At 40.1% G+C, this 14532-nt stretch overlaps 1 protein-coding gene across 9 annotated transcripts in view; it reads right to left on the minus strand.

The window, feature by feature from the left end:
* Positions 1–14532, minus strand: part of LOC141265127 (ATP-binding cassette sub-family B member 5-like) — a 1418963-nt gene that overhangs the window by 771515 nt on the left and 632916 nt on the right. For 2 of the 9 annotated variants that reach the window (XM_073677804.1, XM_073677806.1), the window contains exons 17-20: positions 12318–12461; positions 6688–6792; positions 3694–3771; positions 3538–3621 (exon numbers count right to left, since the gene is read on the minus strand). The exons of the other annotated variants lie outside the window; for them this stretch is intronic. In XM_073677804.1, the coding sequence (XP_073533905.1) occupies positions 3538–3621; positions 3694–3771; positions 6688–6792; positions 12318–12461 (411 nt within the window). The remainder of the gene's footprint in view (positions 1–3537; positions 3622–3693; positions 3772–6687; positions 6793–12317; positions 12462–14532) is intronic. 9 annotated transcript variants of the gene reach the window in all.

Consider the following 14532-nt stretch of genomic DNA (forward strand, 5'->3'; position numbering starts at 1 on the left):
TGACTATTCTAGCTGCAAACGTCTTGTTTTTATTGCAATATCTACATAGGTGTATAGAGGCCCATTTCCAACAATCACCACTCCAGTGCTTTAATGGTACATTGTGTTTGCTAACTGTTTAAGAAGGCTAATGGATGTTTAGAAAACCCTAGGAAACAGTTGCACAAGTATGTTAGCCCAGCTGAAAACGGTTTGGCTGATTTGAGAAGCTATAAAATTGACCTTCCTTTGAACTAGTTGAGAATCTGGAGCATTACATTTGTTTGTTCTATAAAACTCTCAAAATGGTCAGAAAAAGAGAACTTTCATGTGAAACTCGACAGTATATTCTTGTTCTTAGAAATGAAGGCTATTCCATGCGAGAATTTGCCAAGAAACTGAAGATTTCCTACAACGTGTGTACTACTTCCTTAAGAGGAGAGCACAAACAGGCTCTAACCAGAGTAGAAAGAGAAGTGGGAGGCCCCGCTGCACATCTGAGCAACAAGACAAGTACATTAGAGTCTCTGTTTGAGAAATCGATGCCTCACAGCTCCTCAAGTGGCAGCTTCATTAAATAGTACACGCAAAATGCCAGTGTCAACGTCTACAGTGAAGAGGTGACTCCGGGATGCTGGCCTTCAGGGCAAAGTGGCAAAGAAAAAACCATATCTGAGACTGGCTAATAAAAGGAAAAGATTAATATGGGCAAAAGAACACAGACATTGGACAGAGGAAGATTGGAAAAAAGTTATATAGAAAAGACAAATCAAAGTTTGAGGTGTTTGGATCACACAGAAGAACATTTGTGAGATGCAGAACAACTGAAAAGATGCTGGAAGAGTGCCTGATGCCATCTGTCAAGAATGGTGGAGGTAATGTGATGGTCTGGGGTTGCTTTGGTGCTGGTAAAGAGGGAGATTTGTACGAGGTAAATGGGATTTTGAATAAGGAAGGCTATCACTCCATTTTGCAACGCCATGCCATACCCTGTGGACAGCACTTGATTGGAGCCAATTTCATCCTACAACAGGACAATGACTCAAAGAACACCTCCAAATTATGCATGAACTATTTAGGGAAGAAGCAGGCAGCTGGTATTCTATCTGTAATGGAGTGGCCAGTTCAGTCACCAGATCTCAACCCCATTGAGCTGTTGTGGGAGCAGCTTGACTGTATGGTACACAAAAAGTGCCCATCAAGCCAATCCAACTTGTGGGAGGGGCTTCAGGAAGCATGGGGGGAAATTTCTCAAGATTACCTCAGCAAATTAACAGCTAGAATGCCTAATGTCTGCAATGCTGTAATTGCTGCAAAGGAGCATTCTGTGACGAAATCAATCTTTGAAGGAGAAAATTATTCTTTCAAATAAAAATCATTATTTCTAACCTTGTCAATGTCTGGACTATATTTTCTATTCATTTTGCAACTCATTTGATAAATAAAAGTATGAGTTTTCATGGAAAACACAAAATTGTCTGGGTGACCCCAAACTTTTGAAAGGTAGTGTATTTAGTTTATTTATTGTTTTGCTTATTGTGGATTGCTTAGTCCTTTTAGATAATTTATTAAAAGCTATATTATTTTAGGGGTCTAATCTTCTTTTGGTTCTTCTTGCACTGCTAATACCATGGCGTTGTGCCATAATTCACTGGAAATATTCCAGGCTTGTTGGAGATGAGCTCATTCCCACAGAAAAGTACCAGCAGCAAGCTAAGAAGATGGTGGCCTCTATCATCATAAAGAAGTTAGCTCGTTGTCAAGGAGACCGACCACCACTGCTGCCTACCTTGTGAACACTGTGTTGAAGCTTGCAAGGTGTCATGGGTTTACCATTACAGAGAGGAGCCAGAAGACCGCAGCGTCTGATTTCTCCCACTCCTGCAGTCATTAGAATCCTTTCGCCTTCATATTAATTGGTGCAGGGGTTAATCTGCTCAATTGTGAGCTACTGGAAGATTAACCTTGGTATAGGCTCTCAGCAGATTTGTCCCGTGCATCTCACCTACAGTGTAACGTTGTGCCCCAACACATCAGACTGTCGCCTACTGTGGAAACCTTGAAAAGGAAGCTAAAGACCCACTTCTTGTGACAAGCATACAATCTGCCGTAACCCTCGTTCCAGCATACCGTTGCATGACTAGCTGTTCCCTGACCTACTGTATCCTCACCCATTCCTTGTAGATTGTTTATGCTACCTCGCGGGCAGGGTCCTCTGTCCTCTTGTATCGGTGAGTCTCCAACGATGACCCCATTACACATTTAAAGCACCCCGGAATAAATGTCGCTGTAATAATAATAATAATACTTATAGTACTTGTACTCTGGGTCAATTGATGGCACTTTCCAGGTGTCTACCCCTAATTGGATGTGTTTTGGCAGCTTTTGGGCCCCTTTGAAGGTGTTGTATATGCGTTTTTTTATCCCCCCCATTGAATCCTATGGCGTTCGGAAATGTTCGACGAATATTTGGCAAATAATTTGGCGAACATTGCATATTCGGCAAACATAATCCAAACCAAATATTGAAACATTCGCTCATCTCTAGTAATGGGACATACACCTTCCAAAAAGTTTAACTTTTGTCTCATCAGTCCACAGAGTATTTTCCCAAAAGTCTTGGCTATCATCAAGATGTTTTTTGGCAAAACTGAGACTAGCCTTTATGTTCTTTTTGCTCAGCAGTGGTTTTATTATTGGAACTCCACCATGCATGTCATTTTTGCCCAGTCTCTTTCTTATGGTGGAGTCATGAACACTTAACTGAGGCAAGTGAGGCCTGTAGTTCTTTGGATGTTGTTGTGGGGACTTTTGTGACCTCTTGGATGAGTCGTTTCTGCGCTCTTGGGGTAATTTTGGTCCGCTGGCCACTCCTGGGAAGGTTCACCACTGTTCCATGTTTTCATCATTTGTGGATAATGGCTCTCACTGTGGTTCGCTGTAGTCCCAAAGCCTTAGAAATTGCTTTGTAACCTTTTCCAGACTGATAAATCTCAATTACTTTGTTTCTCATTTTTTACTGAATTTCTTTAGATCACATCATGATGTCTAGCCTTTGAGGATATTTTGGTCTACTTCACTTTGTTAGCCAGGTCCTGAACTCAGCTTCCCAAAGAAGTGATAAACCACAGTTAATTTATGTTTTAAGGGGATGGGCCAATCACTTTTTTCACACAGGGCCCTGTATGTTTGGATTTCTTTTTCCCTTAATAATAAAGGCCTTCATTTAAAAACTGCATTTTGTGTTTACTTGTGTTATCTTTGTCTAATATTTAAATTTGTTTTACGTTCTTAAACATTTAAGTGTGACAAACAAGCAAAGGAATAAGAAATCATGAAGGGGGCAAATAATTTTATACACCACGGTATATGAAAAATGCAATAAAGATAAAATTGACATCTATGTAGGATGGGTGGTATACTAATATATTTAGAGTTAAAGGGGTTGTCCGGTCCAAATCAATGTCTGCAGTCTCTCTGTGTAAACGTGTAAAATGTGCAGCGCTGCATTACAAAAGAAAACTAAATCCAAAGTTTAGAAACCTGAATTATACTTACAGTTTGAATCTGAGCGGCTTCAGTAGAGAGTCTTGTTGTTAAAGCTCCTGTGGTATTTTTCTTGTCATCAAACCAGGATATTTCCTAACCAATAAAAAAATACCGATGTTATAACTCGTACACACAGAGATATTGAACCTTCCTGTTGACACTAACCTGACGCAACATTGCTTTGAATGCCAAATGCCTTAGACGCATAGTGAGAACTTCTCCTGATCTTCCAAACATGAAACCCTGATCAGTAAAAACATGTATTGTTTAAAGAACAAGATATTTAAAACAATCAGTAACTCCATAATGATAAAAATAAACATTGGTTTCAAGAGAACCTGTCACATTTTCCGATCTGTGGACAGAATGGTATAGAGAAGGAGAAGCTGAGCAGAATGATATACAGTATGTCAGAAAAGGTTTAGTATAGCTTGTATTTTATTCATTGAATTCCTTGGTGATTGTATATGAGTCCAGTGGACGGTCCTACTCAGTCATTGACAGCTATTTCTGCATGTAAAAGTCATACTGAGAACACTGTCAATCACTGAGTAGGACCGCCCACTGGACTCCTAATTACAAATAACAAGGAATTTAATGAATAAAATACAAGTTTCACCGAAACTTTTCCCACAAAAATGTATATCAATTTGATCAGCTCCCCTTTCTTATTCACATCCTACCTGCAGATCAGGCACAATTTACAATGTGACAGGTTAATTTTCAGGAGGCAATATAATATTAATAATAATTAGCAGAAAATGCACAAACCAATAGACTATATAAAAATATAAATTAAAATCTGACCAGACATAAAGGAATTGTGAAAGATAATTTCTTAAAAACCATTGTCTGTGCGGCCAACTCCTCTCCCCCTCCAGCACTTCTACTGCTAAACTATTTTCTTTGCATTCCACATTATGAACTGAGACTATTATCCTACTTTGCGGAGACAGACAATGCCATGCTGTGAACTGCTAAATGGAAGATCATTGAATCACCAGCTGTTTACAGTACTGAATGGAAGCTGTCAGCAGGTTTTTGCTATGTAATCTGAAGACGACATGAGGAAGGGGTTAACACACAGATTTCAGTGATGCCTCTCTTATCAAGCTCCTGGTTTTGTTTACTTGCAATGATTGCTTTAGCACCAGGAGCTTTTCATTGCTGGGACACAGCAGTTCCTGCATTCTAGTCCAACACCCCCCTCCTGTGATGGCACCTCACTGTCTATCCACATTGTATATACAGAGCCTGGTGGAGGTGGGGAAAGCTTTCTCAGCTCTTCTGTATTAGTAAGTGTAAAAGCTCTGAGTGTGTCTGTACTGCACCCAGTAATCTAAGTGATAAATCATTGGATTCAGATTCTCTTTGCCTTCATCATGCTGCTCTCAGATGAGGCAGCAAAAACCTACTGACAGATTCACTTTAAAGAAGTCTCTCATTAACTTTTTTTCTTCTAAACCTGTAACAGTGTAAGTGTTAGTATAGTGTCAGTGTGTTAATATACTCACCGACTGCCATCTTCTCCAGTATCCAGCGCTGTTCTGCTCCTCTTCTGAATCACGTGATGGCGATTCCAACTCTCTGGATTATACTGCGCTTTATGACCGGGAAGTGCCTTTTACAATTTAACCCTATGGAGCATCAGAATGAGAATCCATAGGCTTACATTGTAAATAGATGATAGAGCATAGTATGATCCATGGTTTCTGAATCACTGTCATGAGACTCAGAAGAGGAGCAGAATGACACTGGATTGTGGATAAGACAGCGATCGGTGAGTATATTAACACACTGACACTACATTAGATTAACATATACTTCAGTTTTAGGAAAACAGTCATTGGGAGTGCTTTTTTTAAAGTGGATCTATAAACAAATGAAACTTTTTATTAATAATTCACTTATGTAATTATTTTAGATAGTTTTAGTTTTAGACAGATACTGACTGCTTTTAATGTCAGTACTTATCCCAAAAACCTTTTCAGCTTTTCAGTGATCCCTCTGCACTCTGTATGTTTCTAATGTGCATGCGCAGGTATTTGGGCTGAGAACAAGAAGAACAGGGGTTCCTTCTTCAGAGCAATGTAATGGAAGTCACTATTGGAACGCAGCTGATTGTAAGAGCAGAAGAGGAACAGAAAGGGGTCAACATTTTTGGTTTAATACGGCATCTATCATTTCAGTGTGCTCCACTCTGCATCAATATCAGTATATTGCTTTCTTCCCTAAATAGCGTAATCTCATGATAATTGGTCAGATCGAGCTGTTTAAGGAACAGAGTATCAGGAATGAAGGGGGATTGTTTTGCTACTGTCGTGGCCATAGTTTCACTTTATTAGGACAAGTTTTCTCTGAAGCTCCATTGCTCTTTAATCTGCGTGACTGTCACACTGCTCTCAGCTCTGAACAGCATCATTACTCTCAGAGGGTTTTAGAGAGACTTTGACACCTGTGTCCAATTAAAGTGAAACTATGGCGCCCACAGTAGTGCAATGATTAACCTTCATTCTACAGGACTGAACATGATCTTTCTGTATAAATCTATACATGCGGATTTTATGCGGTTCAATGCAAGTCAAATTGATTGTGCTGCGGAGTTTTTTCTCAATGATAATCCGCAGCGGAAATTTCCGCAGCATGTGCACAGCACATGCGGATTATCATTGGGAAACATGGCAGACATCTTAACAAGCGATTTTAATGCGTTTCCGCGTCGGAAATGACGCCGCGAAACGCATTAAATCCGCATCGTGGGCACACAGCCTAATGAGTGAGATCGATCCAGCGATAACTTATGAGATCACTGTTAAGAGTAGAAAGATCACTTTCTGTGCTGTGGAGTGACCTAGCGCCGTTCAGTATCCTGGGGACTTCAGGTCCGGTTGACTTGCAGCGATTTTTCAACCAAAAGTCGACAGTTTGCATACCAAGCACATGACTGCGTGATACACAAATTACTTTGACTAATGATTTTTTAATAAATTATATTTGGAAAGTACAGGATGTTATTTTTGTCATTACTAACATAATGAAATAAAAAGTAGCAGTGAAATCTGATGAAAGCTACTTTTTAAATACAAAAAATCTGGGTTCATAGACTGTTATATTGGTAACTACAAAAATATTGTATAATTAAAAGGATCATCAACTTACCTGTAAGAAGTAAGTAAAAAAAGATACAACACCAATTACTGTAAATATAATACAATATAAATCGGATTCTCTTTTTATTCTATCCAGATCATCATATCCAAAGAGCTGTCAAAACAAGAAAAATAGTTATCAGCCAGGATGTGGAAAACAGAGGAGAAAGAAAGCCTCGGCATACAGGAGGAGATCTGAAGATTGGGTGATAACAAAACACACTGCTTATGGATAATATGGTTGGCAGGTATCTTTTGTTTCTGCACAGCATCGCTAAATTGCAATTAATTTCCAATTCAATTGATTATTTAAAAGTAACTTTACAATGTTGTCTTAGTTTGATCTATTCAAACGTTGTAAAAGAAATCAAAATATTATCCTTTTCACATCACGTACAGGAGATTTATTCACCCCTATGTCTTCTTAAATCAAAAGGAGGATGGGAACATGGCTACGTTTAAGAATGGAGCTCCTGTACATCATGTGATTGGGTGGTGAAACATAGTTAGGGCTGATGGCTGAGTTTGCCTATTGAACTTTGATTCTTAAATGCCTTTAACCCCTTTACCCCCGAGGGTGGTTTGCACGTTAATGACCAGGCCAATTTTTACAATTCTGACCACTGTCACTTTATGAGGTAATTACTCTGGAACACTTCAACGGATCCCCCTGATTCTGAGACTGTTTTTTCGTGACATATTGTACTTCATGATTGTGGTAAAATTTCTTCGATATCACTTGCGTTTATTTGTGAAAAAAATGGAAATTTGGCGAATCAGAGATATGTCACACAAAAGAGTTAATAAATAACATTTCCCATATGTCTACTTTACATAAGCACAATTTGGTAACCAAAACTTTTTTTGTTAGGGAGCTATAAGGGTAAAAAGTTGACCAGCGATTTCTCAATTTTCCAACAAAATTTACAAAACCATTTTTTTAGGGACCACATCACATTCGAAGTCACTTTGAGAGGTCTTTATGACAGAAAATACCCAAAATTGACACCATTCTAAAAACTGCACCCCTCAAGGTACTCAAAACCACATTCAAGAACTTTATTAACCCTTCAGGTGCTTCACAGGAATTTTTGGAATGTGGAAGAAAAAATGAACATTTAACTTTTTTCACAAAAATGTTACTTTAGACCAAATTTTTTTTATTTTAGCAGGGGTATCAGGAAAAAATGGACCCCAAAATTTGTTGTGCAATTTCCCCTGGGCACGCAGATACCCCATGTGTGGGGAAAAACCACTGTTTGTGCGCACGGCAGGGCTCGGAAGGGAAGGAGCGCCATTTGACTTTTTGATTGTAAAATTTGCTTGAATAATTAGCGGGCGCCATGTTGCGTTTGGAGATCCCCTGATGTGCCTAAACAGTGGAAACCCCCCACAAGTGACCCCATTTTGGAAACTAGACCCCCCAAGGCACCTATCTAGATGCCTAGTGAGAACTTGGAACCCCTAGGTGCTTCACAAATTGATTCGTAAAAATGAAAAAGTATTTTTTTTCCACTTTTTCATTTTTTTAGAATCAATTTGTGAAGCACCTGAGGGTTCAAGTGCTCACTATGCATCTAGATAGGTGCCTTGGGAGGTGTAATTTCCAAAATGGGGTCACTTGTGGGGGAGCTCCACGGTTTAGGCACATCAGGGGCTCTCCAAACGCGACATGGTGTCCGCTAACAAATTGAATGGAAAATCGGCTCAAATTGTTAGCGGACACCATGTTGCGTTTGGAGAGCCCCTGTGTGCCTAAACATTGGAGCTCCCCCACAATTAACCCCATTTTGGAAACTAGACCCCCTAAGGCACCTATCTAGATGCATAGTGAGCACTTGGAACCCCCAGGTGCTTCACAAATTGATTAAAAAAATGAAAAAGTGGAAAAAAAACACTTTTTCATTTTTACGAATCAATTTATGAAGCACCTGGGGGTTCCAAGTGCTCACAATGCATCTAGATAGGTGCCTTGGGTGGTCTAGTTTCCAAAATGGGGTCACTTGTGGGGGAGCTCCAATGTTTAGGCACACAGGGGCTCTCCAAACGCAACATGGTGTCCGCTAACAATTTGAGCTGATTTTCCATTCAATTTGTTAGCGGACACCATGTCGCGTTCGGAGAGCCCCTGATGTGCCTAAACAGTGGAGCTCCCCCACAAGTGACCCCATTTTGGAAACTATACCCCTCAAGGATTTTATTAAGGGATATAGTGAACATTTTGAACCCAGAGGTACGACACAGAATTTGATAACATTAGGTCATCATATTAAATAAGTTGTCATTACTCTTGAGCGCAAGTGCTCGATACTTGAGTTTGCATCGGGTACTCAGGTATGCACCATGTATCAAGGGTGCTTAAGTGAAATGCACATGTTTCACGGTTATTAGACACCCCAAAAATACCATGCGGGGATCGCTCGTGCATGGCAGGCAATCCCCGCGAGGTTTTTTTTGCCGCGAAGCATATGGGGCGGAGACTCGAGCACCCACGATACTCAGTGCATACCCGAGCACCCGATGCAAACTCAAGTAGCGAGCACTTGCGCTCAACAATAGTTGCCATATCGTCATTTTTTTTTTTTTTTACTTTTGAAAAAAAAAACAACCCCAGCCCTAACATTAGCTCAACCCCAACTCCAGCCCTAGCGTTTATTTTTTACGCCGTTCCTTGTGAGGTATAAGTGATGAGATTACTTTATTCTTCGGGTCGGTGCAATTACAGCGATACCAGAATCATATCAGGTTTTTATGATTGACAGCTGTCACACACTAAAAGACATATTTTGTAAAATCTAGTTTTCGCATCGCCATATTTTGGCCGACAGAGTCATGTGACAGCTTGTTTTTTGCGGGATGAGTTGACGTTTTTATTGGTGCCATTTTCAGGCACGTGACATTTTTTGATCGCTTTCTATTCCTATTTTTGGGAGGCAGAATAAACAAAAACCAACAAATCAGGAATTGTGTTTTTTTACATTTTTTTATTCTGCTCCGGGTGTGGTAAAATTGATAAGGTAGCTTTATTCTTCGGGTCAGTACGTTTACAGCGGTACCACATTTATATTGTTTTTTATGTTTTGGCGCTTTTACACAATAAAAGCTATTTTATAGAAAAAAATATTTTTTTGCATCGCTTTATTCTGAGAGCTGTAACTTTTAGATTTTTCGGATGATGGAGGTGTATCGTGGCTTGTTTTTTGCGGGACTAGATGATGTTTTCCGCGGTACCATTTTTATTTATATTCGTCTTTCTGATTCCGTGTTATTCCATTTTTTGTTTGGCGGTATGATGATAAAGCATTGTTTTTTGCTTTGTTTTTTATTTTTATTTTTTACCGTGTTCACTGAAGGGGTTAACTAGTGGAACAGTTTTATAGGCCAGGTCGTTACGGACGCGGCGATACCAAATATGTGTACTTTTATTGTTTGTTTGTTTCTTTTTCATAATAATATTTATTGATGGGTACATTATATTTTTATTTTTAGTGGATTATTTTTTTACTTTTTTTTATATTTTTACAATTTTTTTTTTCACTTTCTGGGAGTTTTTTTTACTTTTTTACCTTGTCCCACTATGGGACTTTCACTTTTTTTATTCTGATCGCCTGCATGGCACAGGAATGCAGCACCATCAGCTGTGTCACCATCAGCTGACACCCGGCGGCGATCGCGCCCGCACAGCCTGTGTGCGCGTGCGATCGCGATGACGTACTAATACGGGTCAGGCTCTTAAAGCCCAGGGCACAGACGCGTATTAGTACGTCATGGGCTTTAAAGGGGTTAATACTGCAACTTTTGTGAGTAAAACAAAAAGGAAAAATTCTTGCCCATTTCACGGCTGTATTCCACTATTGTCTCTGCTTCTTAAATCTTATATACAGAGATAGGAGGAGAAACGTTAGAAAGAGCAAGGCAGAGAAACTGGCCGGCATGATTGTGTAAACTACCATGGTTGTATTGGGTGGCAAGTGGTGACTCCTGGAAGTCTATATTCCCCCGTTGTTTATTTGAGTTGCAGCCGATAAGACTGTTGACATACTTTAAGAAATGGAAGGACGGTGATTCTGTCCTAAAACCTTTGTGGCTTCTCAAAAAGTAGTTGATTCAGTCCCGGTCGAAAAACTGTGGTTTTGGTTTTTTACACTTGTTCTCGGATATTTCCATCCATCAATTTTCATTCCTCTCATGCAGTCATCTGTACACTGTGTTCCAAATTATTATGCAAATAATATTTTCTCAGGTTTTCCCGTCTCATGCTGCACATAACACATCTGCATCTCTGGCTGCTATGGGCATAAAAGGGGACAAACTTATGGTGTGGCCCCCATGCTCCCCTGACCTCAACCCCATTGAGAACATCTGGAGCATCATCAAAAGGAGTGTCAATGATGGCGGGAGGCAGTTCACATCTAAGCAACAGCTCTGGGAGGGTATTCTGTCCTCATGCAAAACAATTGAAGCAGAAACCATCCAAAACCTGACAAATTCAATGGACGAGAGAGTTCAGAAGCTCCTTTCGAACAAGGGGTCCTATGTGCAAATGTAACATCACCTAGAATAAAGTTTTGAGTTGAAAACTGTTTGATTTCAGTTTCTAATAACCTGCTAATGCTTACAATTTCAAAAGTGACCATTTTTTTGTTCTTTATTAAAATGAAAAGGTTGAAAACGCTGCTGTGCATAATAATTTGGAACATGCATTTTGAGTGCAGTTTGAGTTTTTTATTTTTTAAAAAATATACTGTTATCATAGGCAGTTTGTACAAAAACCTTTCAATTGTACTCTAATAGTTATTTGACTGGAAAATTACAATGACTGCAATTCATATAGGTAATTTGGGAAAATCTGAGAAAATATTATTTGCATAATAATTTGGAACACAGTGTAGAGGACTGATACTAATAAGGTCTTCTGTGCAGAAGCTAGAAGAGCACCCTCACATACTTTGTAGAATCAAGAGGGTCATATGAGAAACTTAACTCTTTTTAAGAAGAAGAGAATGCATCCCGTGTCACTCTTTACATGGTTCCCAGATTGGAGGTTATCACGATGTGTGGGCTGAGTTTTCAGAATTAATGAGGTTTGGAGACTATAAACAAGGTTTTTTATCCACACCAACTCATTTTGGAGACGACTTTATCAAGGTTAAGAATACAAGATGTGAATGAAAAACCTTGTTTAAAATGCTCCAGACCTCATTAATCATGCAGCCCGCACATCATCATAACCTCCAATCTGGTAAAATGCTACCTGGAAGAAATTTTTCTCGAGCCACGGGGCTGCAGCTATGGCATATTAGGCTTCTATAGGTGTTGTGTCCTCACACAACTCTTACAGATGAGCACTACTATCACTCTCACTCCCATTCTGATCCTTACGGTACAGCCCTATCTGTGCACTTTTGTCCCATCCAGACCACTTCACTCTTTACATGGTTTCAGTATTCTCTGTAGTTCAAGTCTGATAGGATATTCTAATCAAAAGAAAATATGTCTTCGTAACATATTCCCTTTAAAGTAGTTATATGGATTTGTTTACCAGAATAGTATTAGTACTGGTAGTATTATTCTTTACACTGCTACCAAGGTTAGTGAGACATTTTCTGCCATTGTACTTGGATCTCCTAATTTACTTACAGCAATCACTTTGGCAAAAACGATGCAAAATGCTGGGTGACCTCCACCATTTATTATTGATGCAAGAATTCCAACCATAATATAAGGCCATTCAGACTGGTTAAGCTTCAAAAGTTTAATGAATGAAATATTGGGTAGACTGTCCTGGAAAAGAAAATAGTGCAGACATATTATTATCTTTCATACTATTATATTTGTGGAGTTGCCAGGCATTGCTAAAACTTACTTTGAATCTACAATGAATAGCACAAAAACATGATAAAATATCCCTTATAAACTCTAAAGACCATACCATACACCTACCATAGCCATCAACTGAAGGCTTGTTCAACCAACAGCTATTAATGTTAATTTCCCATATGTTAAATTCTTCTTTCCCCCAACTTCATCAGTCAGAGGAGAATTGAGAGATCTCCATACGCATAAACTTGTCAGTCCCTCCGACTTTGCTCATGTGTGTATGGCCACCTTTACGATGATTCTCATTGATGGTCAATTACTAAGGGGTTCTGTGAAACATTGGGTTTAATAGAAATGATTATTATTTATTATTATAGCGCCATTTATTCCATGGCGCTTTACATGTGAACAAGGAGGTATACATAGCAAATACAATTACAATAATCTTGAACAAAAAGAGTTAGTGACTGGTACAGGAGGAGAGAGGACCCTGCCCGTGTGGGCTCACAATCTACAAGGGATGGGTGAAGATACAGTAGGTTGAGGTAGAGCTGGTCGCGCACAGGTATGGTGGAGCAAGGGTTACTGCAGGTTGTATGCTTGTCGGAAGAGGAGGGTCTTCAGGTTCCTTTTGAAGGTTTCTACGGTAGGCGAGAGTCTGATATGTTGAGGTAGAGGGTACCAGAGTAGTGGGGATGCACGGGAAAAATCTTGTACGCGATTGTGGGAAGAAGAAATAAGAGGGGAGTAGAGAAGGAGATCTTGTGAGGATTGGAGGTTGCTCATAGGTAAGTACTGGGAGATTAGGTCACAGATGTATGGAGTAGACAGGTTGTGGATGGCTTTGTATGCCAAGGTTAGGGTTTTGTACTGGAGTCTCTGGCTGATGGGAAGCCAGTGAAGGGATTGACAGAGGGGAGAGGCCAAGGAATAGCGGGGGGACAGCTGGATTAGTCGGGTAGCAGAGTTTAGAATAGATTGGAGGGGTGCGAGAATAGTAGAGGGAGGCCACAGGGCAGGAGGTTGCAGTAGTTGAGGCGGGAGATGAAATCAAATTGATATAATCTGTTAATGAATTAGTAATAAGCCTTTATGGGATTGTCTACTACAAGGACAACCCCTTCTCAATGACCATGTTCCCCTATGGAACATAATGACAGCCTATTTTTACCTTCAGTGCCAGTGCTATTTGAACACTGTTGGTGCCGGGTCTCAAGTGACATTGCAGCCAGTCAGCAGGGGCTTCACGCTCACTTCCTTTAGATATAACTGACATCCAGAGGAAGTCAGAGAGTAGCAGCATCTCTCACTTCTTGCAGATGTTAGTTTCATGCAAAGGAAGTGAAAGTGATTGGCTGCAGGGTTCACGTGACATAACAATCTCTCACAAGTTCCGGGAGACCTGGTATCAACATCACTGGAAAGTCACCGGCAGTGGAGGCGAATACAGGCTGTTATTATTTTCCATGGGGGAGCAGAGCATGATAATTAAGAAGGGGTTATTTAAGTAGTGGATGTAATACCCCAGAGATGGGTATCACTATAATTTTATGTATTGTTACTCGTAATATTGGAGTTTAGTATTATTTCACGTAAGAATTGGTTTAAGTGACACTGTATTTCAACACTCATTGCAGCAGCCCAGATAGTGATAAGCTAGGATCCTCACTGAGGCAGTTACTAGGCAGATGGCTTAGTCATTGGAGCCTCTGGGTTTACTAAGAAAAGCTGCAACCGTTATTTCAGTCAGAGTTCCAGTGAACATCTCAGAGGACAGTGGGGACCAGCCAGTGAAGCAGCCAGAAAACATGTGAGGGGATTAATTTTTCCTCATCCCAATGGGCTGTATAGGGATGAACTGACCCAAGAAAACCTGTAGGATAGCCTGAGGACTAGCACCCTTGAGGCAGATGGAATGCCCTGGTCTGCACGGCAGCCTTAGCCTACTAGAATACTACGTTGTGGAGACAGTAGGAGTACGGGCATGAAGGGTAGTCCCCCATAATGAAGATGGGTAACAGGAGTCTTGCAACAT

The sequence above is a fragment of the Phyllobates terribilis genome, unplaced genomic scaffold (assembly GCF_046119375.1).
Source record: "Phyllobates terribilis strain yellow unplaced genomic scaffold, ASM4611937v1 Scaffold_4__5_contigs__length_816908805, whole genome shotgun sequence".
Lineage (NCBI taxonomy): Eukaryota > Metazoa > Chordata > Amphibia > Anura > Dendrobatidae > Phyllobates > Phyllobates terribilis.